This window comes from Paramormyrops kingsleyae, chromosome 6 (genome assembly GCF_048594095.1).
Source record: "Paramormyrops kingsleyae isolate MSU_618 chromosome 6, PKINGS_0.4, whole genome shotgun sequence".
In the NCBI taxonomy this organism is placed as follows: Eukaryota; Metazoa; Chordata; class Actinopteri; order Osteoglossiformes; family Mormyridae; genus Paramormyrops; species Paramormyrops kingsleyae.
The window spans coordinates 21,405,268-21,422,793 of record NC_132802.1 but is presented as its reverse complement, the minus strand read 5'-3'; the positions used below and the strand labels follow the sequence as shown (position 1 = coordinate 21,422,793).

The 17,526-nt window shown below is 41.5% G+C and overlaps 1 protein-coding gene across 1 annotated transcript; it reads left to right on the top strand.

The window, feature by feature from the left end:
• Window positions 1-8: 8 nt before the first annotated feature.
• Window positions 9-7,978, top strand: e2f1 (E2F transcription factor 1). Its single transcript, XM_023808782.2, has 7 exons — window positions 9-2,045; window positions 2,378-2,480; window positions 2,871-3,090; window positions 5,922-6,074; window positions 6,335-6,449; window positions 6,535-6,766; window positions 6,890-7,978. Exons 1-7 carry the CDS (start codon window positions 1,803-1,805, stop codon window positions 7,123-7,125), a joined length of 1,302 nt encoding a protein of 433 aa, XP_023664550.2. The 5' UTR covers window positions 9-1,802; the 3' UTR covers window positions 7,126-7,978.
• Window positions 7,979-17,526: the final 9,548 nt, after the last annotated feature.

Below are 17,526 nucleotides of genomic sequence, written 5' to 3'. Positions count from 1 at the left end.
ACACATTTGTACGCAGTCATTGTTTAAAACCAATGAAGGTAAAATCATAAAGCTCTGCTGCATTAAAAGTGTGTATATCCTAAGTATCAGGAATTCGTGTACATTGCATGTAGGTTTGTGGATTAAAGTTACATTTTATTATCTATATAACCAGATATGTATATAGCTTTAAAAAATTTCAGTAAATTCTTAATTATTCCTTAGGACCACTTGGCGTTTAGGTATATTCAGCATTACTGGAACACACAATGGCACTTTCTTTTACAACATATTTATATTTTTACGTCGTTTGGCTCCCATTTAATCGTCCGAAGAAAATCAGTAAATGACCACAAGGGCTAGTATCTTTGTGAAATCTAAATAAATGAAAGCGCATGAAGCATCTCCTTAAATTGATATTCAACCCACTCTAACATACTGTAGTCGTCCATTGTGCGCCAGAGGGTCCTTTTCAACTCCGTACTCCGTAGCTAGTATGGTCTGGTGACACACCTAACTATAATAATATATCTCATCGAAGTTACTTTATTTAAGCGTGACACAAGGAACTCAAAATCCTAAGCTGCATATAAATTTGGTAATTCAATGTAAATGATAGTATTTACAGAACAAGAATTTCTCTCGAGATTACTGCCTGATTGGCATTAAATACGACCAATGAAATTCATTCACATGTTAATTATTCGCCAGCAAGGGCTAGTATTCTGACCAATCGTTGCACCGAGTTTTGACACGTGCAGAATTCGCGGCAAAAAAGATTTGGCGCGCAAACCCCAAGCCTTGTTCAGATCAGCTGGGACAATAATAACAACAGACTTTTATTGGGGAAGGAAGCTTGTCTGGTTGAAGACTACTGCACAGATAGGATTGTTTCTTGGTGTTTGTGGAGTTGCATTTTGGATATCATAAACAACAAGATTTGAAAAACGTTTTAAATCCAATTGTTTGTTTTTTGTGTTCTTCCTGGATGTGCTTCCGAAAGTTTGCGGGGGAGAATAGTGAACACTTTGATGACATTTTTCGGAGTGTAACAATTAGGTCGCCAGGCCCAATCTACAAATACGGTATGAAGGAGTCGAATATATATTGATTACTGGTTCCACACTGCTATTCTGTTTGTGTGGGTGAAACTATGCTATTGGGGATACAATTTAAATAATCTTTGCTAAGAAAGTAAACCATGTACTTGTTGTTGGATTGTATGTTTTTATGTATTCTAAACTGAAAATACATCGCCGAACAAAGGAAAACTCTGCAACAAAAGTTTTACCAAAACCAGAACGTACTTTTTGAAGAATATAAAACACAACCTCATCGAATAAAGAACGCAAGGAGCATTTTAAAACTGAAAAACTTCAGTTATATTGTTTGTTTGTTGGTCGAAGTAAAGTAATTGCCCAATAACTAAATTGTTGTAATTCATATTTGTATTTTATTACTTCACGTCTATGCGTTTTATATCAACTTTAATTAGGAAAATGCAGCTATACCTAACGCTGGCGTTAGCTTGAGGCTAATTGGGACTTAGCAGCTACGTTTCGTGGGAATTAGCTCCCTGCTTTGTTTTACAAATACCAATATCAATTCAATCTACACAGCTTGTCGCCGCTAGGGATTCTGAGACTGTTGTGCGTACAGTTTTAAATATGGCAAACAGGCCAATTTCTAATACGTCTCTAGTGTTTTTCGTTGTTTTGGTAAAACAAGCAGGAGCCTTCGCTGATTGCTAAGAGACTTAAGGTTTAACTTTGCGCCAAAAGTAAAGTGACTGGGGCAGGCAGAAGCTGCTTGCGGCGTGTGCCATGTCAGAGACGCTGATCACGGGTCAGACCTCGGAGGATCTCTTGGCCGACTTCGAGTCTCTCCTGAGCTCTGGCAGCATTAACCTAACCGAGGATCACCAGATTGTCATCATCTCCACTCCGAACAATGTGGACATTCACGCAGCAGCCTCTAGCAGAACTGCGGAGATCCTTCTGTTCGCCACCCCGCAGCCTCCCCCGCCCGTGGAGGACGAGCGCAGACCGACACTGGGCCGACCTCCGGTACGTGGCTGAACGACGGTCTGGCTTCTCAGATCTGGGCGTGGTGTCTTTCTAAGCGTCTTCCTTTTGTTCTTTTCAGTTCGTTAGCTGATCACTTTGTGAGATGGTACATAAAATTACATAAGACATTAAGGAAACTATAATATCGTATACATGCGTATAAAATCATTTTATGCTTGTTGTATTTTTTAAATATAATTAAGCAGTTCCAGGTTTGAAATAAATATTGATGAATAGTACTGAGACAAGTCAAAACATTCGACAAGGCTTTAATGAACTTATTTTTTTAATGTACAGAATATGAATGACCCCATTAATTTTAACTACTGTAGGTGAAAAGGAAACTTGATCTGGACAGTGACCACCAGTATGTGAGCAGTTCCCGTCCCACGCCAGTAAGTGGCGTGCCAGCATCTACACCTGCACCACCTAGAGGTACAGATCTTCAGACAGGAGGAAGCTTGGGTTTTCTGCCTGTTGTTCTGCTGGAGAGTGGGTGCAATGGCCTTAATCAGAATCTCACATCCATTAAAATTAGATGGAAGTTTGGCAGTTTGGTAAAGGTGTAAAACCTGGCTGGAGAGAGACTTTTTTTTTTTCTTTCAAATGTGTATTTGGGTAGCATACTTGAAATATAAAAAAAAAAATTACCTTTTAAGGTTATAGATCTTTAACTTTTATAAGATTTTAAATGTGTAGTATTGATTTGTAATTCACCCTGCACATTTTTTTGATGTCTGATTTGGGCCGATTATTCAAGCTTGAATTGACTTTTGGGAAACCTTTTATTTTCCTTCTTCCCCCTGCTGGTTCTGGACATTCCAGTTTCCAAGTCCTCGTCGGAGAAGTCCCGTTATGACACATCCCTGAACCTCACCACAAAACGGTTTCTAGATCTTCTGTCAAAGTCTTCTGACGGAGTGGTGGATCTGAACTGGGCGTCGCAGGTTCTTGAGGTGCAGAAGCGACGGATATATGACATCACAAATGTCCTGGAGGGTATACAGCTTATCTCCAAGAAGTCAAAAAACAATATCCAGTGGCTGTAAGTCTGAGTCGTATTACTGTATGTTGTGTGCAAAATATTCAGGGGGTAGACAAAACAATGGAAAGACCACATAAAAAATAACTTTGAAATAAATCACAATTACAAAGGTAACTTGTATTAGGTTGAATGTTAGAATGTGTGACCTTTAACAATTTTAATATCGCTTTCTCTATGTGCATTTTCAAAACCATACGAGGCGACTGCCAGAGTTCCAATAAGGCTTGTGCCCAGAATACAGGTGCATCAACCATAATCCCTGTAAAATTATACCATAACAGCATCTGCCTAAAGCAAAAGCTGTCGGCAATGAGGGCCAGTGGGTGCGGGTTGAAGGACACTGATGGCAATATGAGGACACTTCATGGGATAGTTGCTAAGCACTCCGGACACACAGCTTAAAGGACCACAAAAATGAATCCGCACTTCTGTGACTATCTTAAAAAGATCCATCCATCCATCCATCCTGAGCTGTGAGAAATGTGAATCCATGGTGGGATGCTATTCGGAAACCACACGGTCAGCACATGTAGTTGTACAACCAAGTGAACGGAGCATAGAAACTAGTCTCCAGACTAGTGGTGGAAAACTATGATCCACTGAGGGATCCTTCACTGTTTTTCTTATAGGTGTAATTATTGGGGGAAAGCAAATGACCAATACAACTACTTTTTGTGGGTAGTTGTCTTGTGGGAGTCATTATGGCCTGTTATTGCTGTGCAAGGTTGTGTGACAGCCAGGGAATAGGAAGGCATCTTAAAAGGCAAGGTGCTCCCTATGACAGAAAAGCTGTTTCTTCCCAATGTTCCCACACTCACTGCCAGATTCAGGAGCGAACGCTAGGATGTAGTATAATTCTTTTCTTGGCCTCCCCAATAATTTGTTTGAACGTTTTATGGGTAAGTTTTGGGGTGCTTGGCAAAGTATTTGCATGCTTATCCCTGAAAGAACTAGAGGCTTTCCTTGAAAAATGAGTGAATATCTGACTATAGCTTGTACCAGGATGCACGTCACTGGTACGCGAGTATGCATTTGCCATATAAAGCGATATGAGCGGCAGTTTGTCGTAACGGCACAAATGCGTACTTATTTTATGTGCCTTTGTTCTGCTATGACAAGAAATTACTATGTATGTTAATCTTTATATTGTGAGTGAAGTACAAATTAGCTATATGAAGATTAAAACAGTTATTTCATCATAGAACAACGCAGAACAACAGCTGGGGTCAGTACATGATCCTGGTGATGGAGAATATTTCCTGACTCCAGTCTTGCTGTGTGTATTTGTGCATTATCATCTTGAACCATGATATGCCATTCAGGGTGCAGTGTTTGAACCACTGGCTGAACCTGGTCCTCCAGAATGGTTCAGTAGTCCTTGGCAGTGATGTGCCCATCTAGGACAAGTAGTGGACCTAGGGAATGCCATGATATTGCAGCCCAAACTGTCATTGATCCACTCCTGTGCTGCACTCTGGGTATACAGCTGGCTAGGTGGTGAGCCTCTTTAGGGCTTCTCCACACCGTAACTCTCCCAGATGTGGGAAAGACGGTGAAGATGGGGCTCATCAGAGAACAATACACGTTTCACATCGTCCACAGCCCAAGATTTGCACTGCTGGCACCTTTGAAAATGATGTTTGGTACTGGCATGAGTGACCGACGGTTTGGCTGTAGCAGCTCGACCGTGAATATTGACCCTGGGGAGCTCTCGCCACACAGTGTTGGTGGGAACAGGACAGTCGAGGTGCACATTTAACTCTGTGAGTTGGGCAGCTGTGGTTTTGTTTTTTTGGATACAATATGGGTTAGTACCTGGACATCCTTTGTAGGCAGCTGCTTCTAACATCCACTAGTACTCCTGTTGGACGTGGTTTGCTGACATTACCCTGGATGTTCTGGCTCTCAATACAACACTTGCTGTTCTGGTCACAGATGTGCCACATGCACCAACAATTTGTCCTCTTTTGAACTCTGACATGTCTCCTATTATGTTGTGTGGATTGGAATATTTTATGTTCAACTGTGCTGTTGCTCTGCTAATTCAGTCTTCACACTCTGCAATCAGTGAAGACTGGCCGCCGGGCATATATAGCCATGAAAAAAATGAAGAGACCACTCTACATTTTTAAACAAATCTGAATTTTAAATCCTGGTTTAATTGGGGTTTTGCTGGCAGAAGGCTGTGCTGAGCTGCAGGTTGCTTCCAGGTTCAACAATTCTAAGCCAGCAGAGTACAATAATAAGGTGAAGCTGGAGACACTGGGAATGACCAGAATCCAGGCAAGTGAATGGCAGAAGCGACGTTGTGACCATTAACTTTTAATGTGACCATTAACTTTTCCGACTGTCTCTCATGAATCGTAGGGTGACAGCAAGTGACCTTCAAACAGAATGGGAAACATTAAGTGCAGGTGTGAAGTGCACTGCTAGGACAGTGTGTATCAGGCTCCTAGGAGCGGGACTGAAGTCCCATAAAGCAAAGAAGGAGCCCTTCATTAATGAGAAACAGAAGAATCAGGCTGTAGTTTTGCAAAAAAAAAAATATATTATTCACAGTCACACACCCATAAATTGAGAAATGAGTGAAACAAAAAAATGTACTGTGGTCTCTTAATTTTTTCCACAGCTGTATAGCATGAAACCTCAGACACCAGTGTGTTTTATTGTCCAACCCCTGTATATAAATAGCCAGATCATACAGCTCCTATTAATGATGGGGTTAATACAGTGGGCCTGTTGCTTTTGTATTCACATGTTTGGGGATGGAAAGGGGCAGAAGAAAGGATTGTGGTAGTCGGTTTTCGTTTATGGAACTTGTCTTCTTGCAGGGGCACCCGTTTGGACAGTGGGTTTGCAACCCAGATGCGCAGCCTCCAGAAGGAGGTGTCGAGTCTGGGGGAGGCAGAGGAAGAACTGGATGAGCTCATAGCTAAATGCAACCTGCAGCTTAGGTTGCTTACAGAGGACCCCCAGAACAAAAAATATCCTTCAGAACTGGCTTGTCTCATCTAGTCGGCTGATTTAATAATGAAGAAATTCAAGGTGTCTCCTATCTAATTGTCAGTCCATCTCTTTTGACCCATTTTGGATTAGTTTATGATGGTTAATTTCCTTTGACGACGGTAATATTAGTTTAATTCATCCTGTTTTCATCGACTTGTTTGTGCAGCCAGGAAATTTAGCCATATGGGTTTATTTTCTGACTTAATAAAACTATAGAATTTTTCTTAATGCCTGCCAAGCTTGCATATGTAATGTGCCAGGACTTGCGGAGTACAGTGGATCCCCCCGACCAAATTGTCATGGTGGTTCGTGCCCCTCCAGAGACACAGATGCAGGTGTCTGACCTGTCTGAGGTAAGGTGGAGTTGGGTGTGTTCTAGTGTGCTGTTATGAAAGAGTTCTGCTCCGAGTTTCACTTGTCTTCTGTTTCTATTGATAGGGTTACCAGATCTCTTTGAAAAGCTTGCGTGGACCAATCGACGTCTTCTTGTGTCCTGAGGACAGCTCAGAACCCTGTTGCCCTGTGGACTGTAGCCCAACCAAATCAGTCACAGAGGTGCCATCCCAATCTGCATCAGGTACCCAGCACCTACCCCATGGAGGTCTTCCCCAAAAAGGGGTGGCACCATCCCATCAGAGCTGTTCTCCACTGCAGCTTGCCAGTGAAACTGGTGAGTCTTTAACTTGTTTGCTCGCTTTCTTGCTTTTTTTAAAAAATTTTTTTTTTAAATCATTAAACATCTGACATCGTGCCAATGGGGAAGTCGTGTATTGTTCCATTATTCTTTCTGCAGATGCCCTCCTAGTGGAAGACTCGTTCCCTTGTCTGGGTGAGATGTCTGAATTTGGCCTTCTTCCCGACTATTCATTGGATGGAAGTTCTGAGGACTTCTCCTCCCTGGCACTGGACAGCTTCATCAACTTGTCGCCCCCGCAGGCGCATGACTATCACTTTGGGATGGAGGATGGCGAGGGCATCAGTGAGCTCTTTGACTGTGACTTTGGGGAGCTGGCGCCTCTAGACTTCTGAGGATTAGCCGGCTAAGGGGTGGTACCTGGAAGAAGCTATGGGACACGGTGGTTAGGTTGTCGAATGGTTTGGTATAAAGTGCATTGTTTTGGGTGGCTGCTTAATTAATTTATTTGTATTTTAAAGTATTCTATTTTTGTTAATAGAAGGCTAGTGTGTTTCTTTGTGTGTGTTTGTAAATGTGCTTTTGTGTACAGTAAAGGAATAGGGCAATAGCATGTTGGTCATTACCTAGGAAAAAATGAGGTAGAAAAGCACTTGTTTCAGTAGAATTATCCAAGTAAGTGACCTTGGAGGGCTTTGTGCCATAATCTCAGGAAGTGTGGGGGTCAGTCAGCAACAATGCGTATTTATTAAGTTTAATAGTTGATTGGGTTTGAAAAGGTATCGTAGAGATGTAAGTGTAAACAATCTGATCTGGATTGGAATGTTTCTCATATTTAAGCAAACAGGCCTAAGAGTGGACTTTCTTCTTAAGGTAAGGGTGGTTTACGTATCATTTGTCAAAAAAAGCACAATTGCTGTATTGCAAGGTCAGATATTGCATGTGTGCACAGCAAATGAAAGTTAATTTTTGCATAGCTTTTGTTTTCATTTCATAAACATGCATCAGCAAATGCAGAATTTTAAGATCTTCCCTGCTCACGTTTATATATCTGTGCTTTAGGCAGTTCAAATAGTAATCAATATGTGAAGAAACTTCTATTTTATGGGTCTTCCCAGCTCATGCCAACGTGAGACTGGCACCTGTGGTTCTGCAGCAGTTTGTTTCCAGCAACACAGAGTAAGAATAAAATTCCAGACTTGTTTTTTCTACTACGATATAGCATTCTTCATTAAACCTGTAACTTCAGTGTGACTCTGTGTGTGTATATAGGTTAGTCAGTTGGCCTCCGCTTCCTTCTTTTACTTGGAGTAATAACTTATGTTAACTTAAAGCTTCATATTTTCACATACTGTACCTGACTTGGTTTTATTTTAAAATGCATGGTATGCATTATAAGGTCAGTATAAATATGCTGAAGACACTTATGATGTGTATGTCACTTCAGATGGAAAAACGCATCCCCCACCCTTACATCAGTTACTTGTAGTCTACAGTCATTTCATTGGTTAATATTAATTATGGTACATTTAATATACCTTCTGCTCCCTGCACATATTACAGTTTGAAACTGACATAAAGGCAGCAGCAATTCTGTGCTGATATTCTTTTAAGATGAAATACCATTAACACTGAAGACTTCAGACTGCTACTTCTTTGTTTTCCTATGCTGTGCTCATGGTGTTTTCTTTTAAACCACATTCCTAAATTCCTTATTCCACTTTTACTTAAGCTCTTAATTTTATATATATTGAATGACCTGATCGTGATTTAATCACGCATTTTAATTTATTGGTCTGGTCCTAATCTTATTGTTGTACAGGAACTAGAATGTTCCACTTTCATTTTCTTTCCAAATTGTCACTAATAAAAAAATATATTTTTTATTAAAAAGAATAAATTAATCTCACTCCAAAGCATGTCTCCCTAAGCTGCCAAAGGTGTGTTGTGTAAATATTTTATGACTGGGCAGGGCGTCCTTAGTGGTTCTCAGCTTGGATTTCCTCCTCAGCCAAGAAGCTTCTTGTTCTTCACCAGCCACAGCTGCCACACCTATCTTACTAATAAGCCGTTCATTAGCCAGGCCAATCTTGCATATGTGGACTGGCTGTGGAGTGTGAGGACGTAGTTGAAAGCCACTGGGATACTGTGAAGGGAAGCCATCAAATTCTTGACACCATGGGTAAACTGCATGGCCGTTGTTTTCTCCTCCGGTCTTCATAATAAAACAGCCATTTTGTAAGTCTTTTCATGATTCTTTAATTTCTTTCGCTGTTGTTTCCTAATGGTGTGAACTGTGTTATTAAAAGAATATTGTCCCAGCATCCAGTCAAATTTTTTGAACTGGAAAAACCATAACAAATGTAGAGGGACAAGTCGTTTGTTTAAGCATTGGAATGGTTCAGTGGTTGCCTCCTGAGTCGAGGGATTTAATTTCCTTTCTGCTTTCTGTCTGTAGCATTTGTGTTCTTGTGTTGTTTGGGTTTTCTTCCTCCGTCCAATGATGTGGGTAGGTTGCCTGGCATCTGTAAAGTTGTCTGCAGTGTCTGAGAGTGTGTGCCCTGTGATGGATGGACTGGCATCCTGATCTGGACTCCCGTGTTGAAGAACCGGGATCTTGGCGGGCTTGGCCAAGTCATCATCTGCAGGATGGACACACAGTGAGCACCACTGTAATAGGTAAGGTCTCATTCCCAGTATTTTCACTTGCCAAAAAACAGTCATGTTGAGGATTGTGACATACATGACATTGCTAGTTTCATTTGCTGTTGGAACTATGTCTGATTTGTGCATGGCGTCTGAAGACTGTCCTGCACTTGTGAATAAAATATGTTTTGCAACTTTCACTTACGTTGCCTAAGGAGTCAATTAATTGAGGCTGTATGATGTACGACAGGGTTCCCCAATTCTGACCCTGGGGGGCATGAATCCAGCAGTTTGCAGATTTCACTGCTCAAACTAACCTTAATCGGTTAATTCCCAGGTTTAGTAGGTGCTGCTTTATATACCAGCTGTGTTCTTCACTCAATCATGCAGTACCCCTCCTATCAGCTATGATCTGGAGAGCTTTGTTCTGCTTTACATTGCCTGGTGAAAGTAAATGTCCACTAAAAGAGGACTGATTCTGCTGTTCCAGGATTATCAGCAAGGCATTTGCCATGCTACTCTCACCACAATTGACTTTTGTATCGTACATTTGTTATCCCCACAGATGACACAGTGTAGCCCACCATCCCATCCAAATACACTTTCTCTACAGAAAGTGGCATCCAGGTCTTGGGTGTTTGGTCAGGTAACGATGGAATAGCCGAATCCACTGAAGAGTGCAGTATGGACAAGTATTAACCGATTGGGCTGGCGTTAATTTCCCACGTCTTTTGAAAACCACATGAAAGTGAGATCCTGGAGATGTACTTGAATCATTTCCGAATTAGTCCGAATGAGAGCAACAAACTACGAAAAGGCTACCCGTGGTGTGTGGACCCAGTGAACCTGGCCGGAGTGGGATGTGCGATGGTGATCCTTAGAGGGACACCAGTACAGACAGTGCAGGGAATCACCTGAGTGTAACCCAGCCGTCACCAACTGACAATCCCCCCCACGCCCCTTTGCCCCAGTCGGCAAATTTTATTGTTGGCTTCAGAGTCTTCAGGGTTTCGTTTCCCTGTTTTGCGATTATTTGTTGTCTATCTGACTTACCATTACACCCTTTTAAAATAATTGCACAATAACAACTGTTGAAAAATATTTGGCGGGGCGACTATACAGTAAAGTCACTTCCCTGTGATTGCCAGATCAGCTGTGAAGATGACAATGGAAAAAGTGGGTTCCCCTCATTAGAGTGGATGGGAAGTGCGGAGATTTTACGCAGCCCACCTCAGTACGGCCAGTGCTGGGTTTTTGCTGTGATTTTGTGTGTAGGTATTTTTTTTAACATTTTTCTAAATTTGCATCTAGCTGCAGGTGTTTCAAAAAGAATTCAAATTTCTCTGAAGACAAACTGCTCTACTGGGCTGTTACAACTAGTCACAATTTCAAGTTGTTCTAATGATCAGCTAAGCAAAGTACCAGTTTTTCTTAAGCTATTTTGAAAAAAAAGATTAACAATTACAAATGTGTGTATTTTGGGTTCTGGATATTAAAGTTGGGGTGGCATGGTGGTGCAGTGGTTAGCACTGTTGCCTCACACCTCTGGGACCTGGGTTCGAGTCTCCGCTTGGGTCACGTGTGTGGAGTTTGCATGTTCTCCCCGTGTCGTCGTGGGATTTCCTCCAGGTACTCTGGTTTCCCCCCACAGTCCAAAGACATGCTGAGGCTAATTGGAGTTACTAAATTGCCCTTAGGTGTGCATGGGTGTGTGAGTGTCCCCTGCGATGGGCTGGCCCCCCATCCAGGGTTGTTCCCCAATTCGTGCCCATTGCTTCCGGGATAGGCTCCAGACCCCCCCATGACCCAGTAGGATAAGCGGGTTGGACTATGGATGGATATTAAAGTTAAACTACATTAAACTAAATAAGGTAGCAGTGACTTTTTATACTCATCTGGTTGGTTGAAACAAAATCTTGTTCTGGATTTTGACTTTCTCAACCTGAACTATTCATATCTAATGGCTGTTGGGTCCTGTTCTTTATTTGGCAAAGCCCATTTCATATTTTGGATATGAGCCACTCCAGAATTCCAGCCCACATCCCATCTGCTGCTCCATTTCTGAAGCTGTTTCACCACCTGAAAGTGAACCTAACAGCCTTTAGCCGGAAAACTCTAATTCTCACTCATTTTCGTTTGTGTTATATGTGTACTATATTTATCTCTCTCTCCATTGGATTGTTTAATTGATTATGATTGTTGTTCTTGCTCCTTTGATTTTAGTTGCCTTTTCGTGTATTTCACTCTCAGTTTGACCACACCCCTCTGCTTTGGTCACTCTTGTATATATTTGTGATTATGCATTGGTTGTAGGGATTGACTGCCACTTTTTCTTTTGGGGTTCTTTTGTGGTGTTATTTAAGCTTAATTGTGTTTGTTTAGAGAGGATTAGGTTTTACTTTCCTTAGCTAGTTGTGGGTGGTTTTGTTTTGGCACAGGTCATTTTCGAAGCTACCACCAACTGTAAATGCCCTAAAATACACTCTTCAATTCCTTTTTATATTCCTTGTGGTCTAATTTTGTCCCCTTTTTCCAGCATTGCTCCTGCTTAGGACACACAAAATAGGAGTGGAAATCGGCAGTGACTGCCCAAATCGCCACAGGTTTGCCAATTCGATATGTATTTTGCTGATTTCAGGTCTACATTTAATGTAACAGTACATGTATTTGTGTGCCTTTCAATTTACAGCATTTTCAGTTTGCAATGAAACAAATACATTTCTTCACATAGGTGAGACCTAAATTAACAAGTAGATGTTCAACATGGAAAACATGCTAATTGTGGCTTTGGCGTGGTTACAGCTAATGCTAGAAAGTTCAATGACTCTCCCACATCACTTAAATCAGTAGTTTGGGAACATTTTGGACTCCCAATAAATTATACTAACACCAGAGAAAGAGTAGATGATAAAACTGTTATACTGAACTCATATATTTTTCTGTACACACATCCAAAATGCTAATTCATTTTAGACATCTTCTGATGGTGTGCTTTTTCTGGGAAATTCAGACCATGCAAAAGAAAAAAGTTTTTCCGAAAGTTTTTGGTGATTGCCAACGAAAGCCCAGACGAGAGGCAACTCGGTGTTCGATCACTATTACTTGAATGCAAACGATATATTGATATTTGGGACAGAGCAAGACCAACACCTGGGGATTTCTACTATCTTCATGTATTTGTGTTCTTTGAATTGGAACTGGTCTTCAGCAATGGAAGATGACATAAAACAGGTACACGAGAACACAAGAATGGTCAAGTATGCATATTGAGATTCACCCCTACACATCTCGGAACAAACATGGCTGCCTCCACAAACACGCTGTTGTTGTATGAGCACAAAAAGCTGATGGAAAAACATTACTTCATACCGAGGAGCAAGAAAAAGGTATGTGTTACGTTGTGTACCCCGCAAAACAAAGAAACGTAATATTTTTTATTTTATTTTTCATTTCCATTATATTATATTTTAGTAGTAGGGTTTCAATCTCCGCCATGGCTCCATGTGTAGAGTTTGCATGTTCTGACTGTGTTGTTCAGGCCAAAAACATGCTGAGGTTAATTGGAGTTACCAAATTGCCCATAGGTGTGAATGTGTGTGCGCCCTGTGATGGGTTGGCGCCCCATTCTGTGTTGGTTCTTGCCCATAGGCTCCAGAGCCCCCCATGACTCTGAATAGCATAAATGGTTACAGAAATGATGGATGGGTTTCCCCGCACCCTATCCATTTAAGCAGGGTTCTGGGTGGTGTGAGTGATTCCTGCCCACTATATATCAAGGTTGGATGTTTTTCCATGCTTTTGTATTTCCTTCTGGATCTCTGACTATTATGGGTTGGTGCTAGTGATGGACCAATGAAGCTTCATAAATCTTTTGAGGTATTTTTCATATTGTTCCTCAACTTGTTTGGTGGCTTCGAACCTTTTTTCGGTCCTAGGGCGACACCTAGTGGATTTCAGAATGTATAGCAATATAGCAAACTGTATAGCAATGCTTTGAACAATCTGAGAATTAAGCATTGATTGAATTAATGTTGTAGGGTCTAATTGTGTTATATTAAATATTTTCTGAAGAAATACTATGTTCCTTTATGTTTACTTGTATTATTTTCTGTCAGGTATTTACAATACAATATTGTGGTCTGCAATCTGGGCCGAACTCATTCATTGCTCTTCAGTTGTTGCCAGTTAGGTACTGCAATGGACTGACTGGCTGCATGAAACTGCTTCCACCTGTTGGAGTTTAGAGAGGAGTTTTTAAACTGGGGAGGGGTGGTGATGCTTTCAGGGTAGAGGTTGGCAGTCTTGGGAGGCATTGTAAACGTTTGACCGTGTCAAAAACGACAAGCTGTTGTGTAAAGATAAGTAACATAAGGCTATTTAGTTTGTTTAATAACAGAACAATGTATAGACCTGTTCTATAGGAAAGGTAACCTTAAATGGCTTATAAGCTGAGCAATGATATGCTGGTACTATATTCTATTTAAATTAAAAGCAGACACTGCACTGAGATATGTCTGTCATCTAGTGATATAAAAATTGAATGTGCCATTTCTAAGCAGGTTGTTATTTACTTGAAAATATATTGTATCGTTATTAAGGACTCACTGAACATTGTACCAGCCTTTTGTGGAAATGATGTTGAGCTCTGGGTGAAGAACACCTGGGAAATGACTCCGCTGAGTCCTGATGTGAGTGTTTTCTCCTCTGTGCTCTTTAAGTCTGATATTAAAACTTTCTTGTTCATTCAGTCAGCACCACAATCTGTTTTTTGTTGCGAAGGGCTTGTCCCCGTGTTCAGTGACAGTACAGTCAGTCGCAGGCTTCAAGGTAAGGTTTCTCTGCTGCTCTCCCAGGAATTTTAGGCTCAGATCCTTCACTTGTGCTGGGTTTATGTCAGATTTGGCAGCCTTCAGCATTTTTGTCCATTTACTGAGCTCGTGAGTTTAAGTGAAACCTTGGTGTTTGTCTTCTTGTGTCTGCAGCTGGTAGCTCAGAAGGTTGTGCAGTTCATGTCCTACTGCATTCTGGACACTAACCAGCCCACCAGATACAGCAGCCATATGGTAAATAATCGCTTCTGCTCTCTTCCATTATGTCACGTGCTACTCTATTCTGCCGTCACTCTGAACAACTCAAAATGTAACTTGTAAGACATCGGTGAATGGTGGCATACTAAGCCAAAAGTCCATCAGTGAATCAGTTCTTTACACCAGCCTGTGATGGGTGGCAGACTGAAGTCTGCACCAATGATGTTTCAGTTTGTAACTCACATCCAAGATGTCACCCTTCCATGGGACTGCACCAGGACTCAGATAGCGCCGACCCTGTGCACATTCCAAACATGTGGCAAGGAAGGCAGAGAACATGGGTGGTCAGAACATGCATTAGTACATTAAGGGGCAAGCAGAGTAAATAAAAATGGCATGTGCAGCAGCACCAGCAGCCATAGAATCAGTGTGTTATGTGATGAGTTGCAGGTAAGCCAAATTCAAGTAACAGCTCTTCAGACGAGATTCATATAGTGATAAAAAGTTGTCACTCATAGACTGGCAAACCATTCCACAATATCAGGTCTTTACTTCATTATGGGATGCTGTGTATAATGTAAGTCAAAACAGAATGCAATGATTTACAAATCATATTAACCAATATTTAATTAAAAATAGAACAAAGACAACATATCAAACGTTGAACCTGAGATATTTTGTTTTATGACAAATATATGCTCAATTTGAATTTGATGGAAGCAACACATTTAAAAAACTGTGTTGCATCACCTCTTCTTTTAACAACACTCTGTAAACATTTGGGAAATGAGAAGACCAGTTGCTGGAGTTCTGAAAGTGAAATGTTATCCCATACTTGCCTCATATAGGATTTCAACTGCTCAGCAGTCCTTTCTCGTGTTTTTTTTGTTTCATGATGCGCCGAATGTTTTCAGTGGGTGAGAGGTCTGGACACCAACATTGATCAAATTATCAATAATGACTAGGGTTACTGCTTTCCATCTAAAGAGATAACGGAAGCCAACCCCCACAATGATAAAATTTGCAGTGAGGCATTGATTGTGCAGTCGGAAAATATAAGACAAATTGCACCATATATTGGTTTATGATGAGACACAGCATTTGATGATCCTGTAATTAATGAAAATGAATCTTATTTGCAGTATATGCATGGAATTGGTTACAATCATCAAGAACAATATTTGCCAATGAGCCGAGTTCGGCAGTTTGATTTGGAGATCAAATAGATGTTGTAACGTTCACCGCTGAATGCCTAGAAGGGACTCTCATTGCCGTCACTGTAATGAAATAGTAAACGAAGAAGATCATATGGACAGGAAACTTTTACACGGCATCAATGTCCAGGTAGTGTGTGAACACTTTATTCATGGAATGGGCTTCAATGGCCATGTATCTGCATGCAAGCCTCACGTTACCAAGCACAATGCCAAGTGTTGGATGGAGTGGTGTAATGCACACTGCCACTGTACTCTGGAGCAGTGGAAATGTGTTCCGTGGAGTGATGAATCATGCTTCTCTGTCTGGCAGTCTGATGGATGAGTCTGGGTTTGGCGGAATGCCAGGAGAACATTACCTTCCTGACTTCATTGTGCCAACTGTAAAGTTTGGTGGAGGAGGGATAATGGTATGGGAATGTTTTTCAGGGGTTGATCCTAGGCCCTTTAGTTACAGTGAAGGGAACTCTTAATGCTTCAGCATACCAGGACATTTTAGACAATTCTCTAATTCCAACTTTGGGAACATTTTCTGTTCCCGCATGGCTGTGCCCTTGTGCACAAAGCGAGGTCTGTAAAGACATGGTTGGGTAAGTTTGATGTGGAAGAGCTTGACTGGCCTGCACAGAGCCCTAACCTCAGCCCCATCTTACACCTTTGGGATGAACTAGAACGGAGATTGTGAGCCAGGCCTTCACGCCCAACATCAGCGCCTAACCTCACAACTGCTCTTCTGGATGAATAGGCAAATATTCCCACAGACACGCTCCAAAAGCTTGTGAAAAGTCTTCCCAGAAGAGTGGCAGCTGTTATAGCTGCAAAGGGGAGACCAACTCCATATTGATGCCTATGGATTTAGAATGGGGGGTCATAAAAGTTCCCATAGGTGTAATGGCCAGGTGTCTCAATACTTTTGTCCATATCGTGTGTGTGTGTGTCTGTGTGTGTGTGCGTGCGCATAGTACAGGTATACCTTACTTTGTGGGGACCAAATGTCCCCACAACGTGATGAATACCTGTTTTTCTTTTTTTTTTTTTACCATATGGGGACCAGTTTCCTGGTCCCTATATGAGAAAATTGTATTTTATAAAAATCCGTGGCTGCAATGAAAAAACTAAAAATGCAAAACTCTTGTATTTTGTTTGGTTACTTATGATTATGGTTAGGGCTGAGTAGGGGTTGTCATAGTTAGCATTAACATTTTTCCCATAGAAATGAATGAGCGGTCCCCACAAAGATATTACAGGTGTGTGTGTGTGTGTGTGTGTGTGTGTGTGTGTGTGTGTGTGTGTGTGTGTGTGTGTGTGTGTGTGGTTTTCCCTGTGTTTGCATTGGTTTGCCATATACTCCATCATACTCCTGCAATCGTAGAACATGCAGCTTAAGTGAATTGTTGCGAGTGGATATATTCTGTACTGGACTGGCATCCCATTCAGGGTATCCCCTAACTTGTGACCAACATTTGACTAGTATAGTCTCCAGGCTCACTCTGATGCTGGATTCAGTAAATCATATGGAAAATGAATGGATGGATTAGCACATTAACCACTACTCAAGCCCCACTGTGTATTTCCCGCTAACTTTATTCCCTGTAACATTCATGTTGCTCATACTGCCAACAAAAAAGCCCCAAGAACCTGTTTTTGGTGTGTGTCACTTTCCCAAATGTCTCAACAAATTTAATCCAATCCCCACAACTCCTGACAAACTGACCACTGTGACTGGGATCCTCCTGTAATTCTCCCCGGAGTCTGAGGAATCCTTTCACTGGTTCTGTCATTCTTTGGTGTGCTACTGCAGGCGGCATCTGAGGCTTATTTCCCCGCCACTGGCAGTTGTCCTCCAGCAGTTTTACGCTTGTGGGCTCCCTTTGTTACCTTAAATGGCACTGCACACCTGACTGATGAG

What these genes read in the sequence shown, in the direction of transcription:
- e2f1 (XM_023808782.2), top strand. Translation starts at nt 1,803, where the DNA reads ATGTCAGAGACGCTGATCACGGGTCAGACCTCGGAGGATCTCTTGGCC. An exon ending in AAAAACAATATCCAGTGGCT is followed by an intron (nt 3,091 to 5,921) that starts GTAAGTCTGAGT and finishes GTCTTCTTGCAG; the next exon opens with GGGCACCCGTTTGGACAGTG. An exon ending in AGGTGTCTGACCTGTCTGAG is followed by an intron (nt 6,450 to 6,534) that starts GTAAGGTGGAGT and finishes TTCTATTGATAG; the next exon opens with GGTTACCAGATCTCTTTGAA.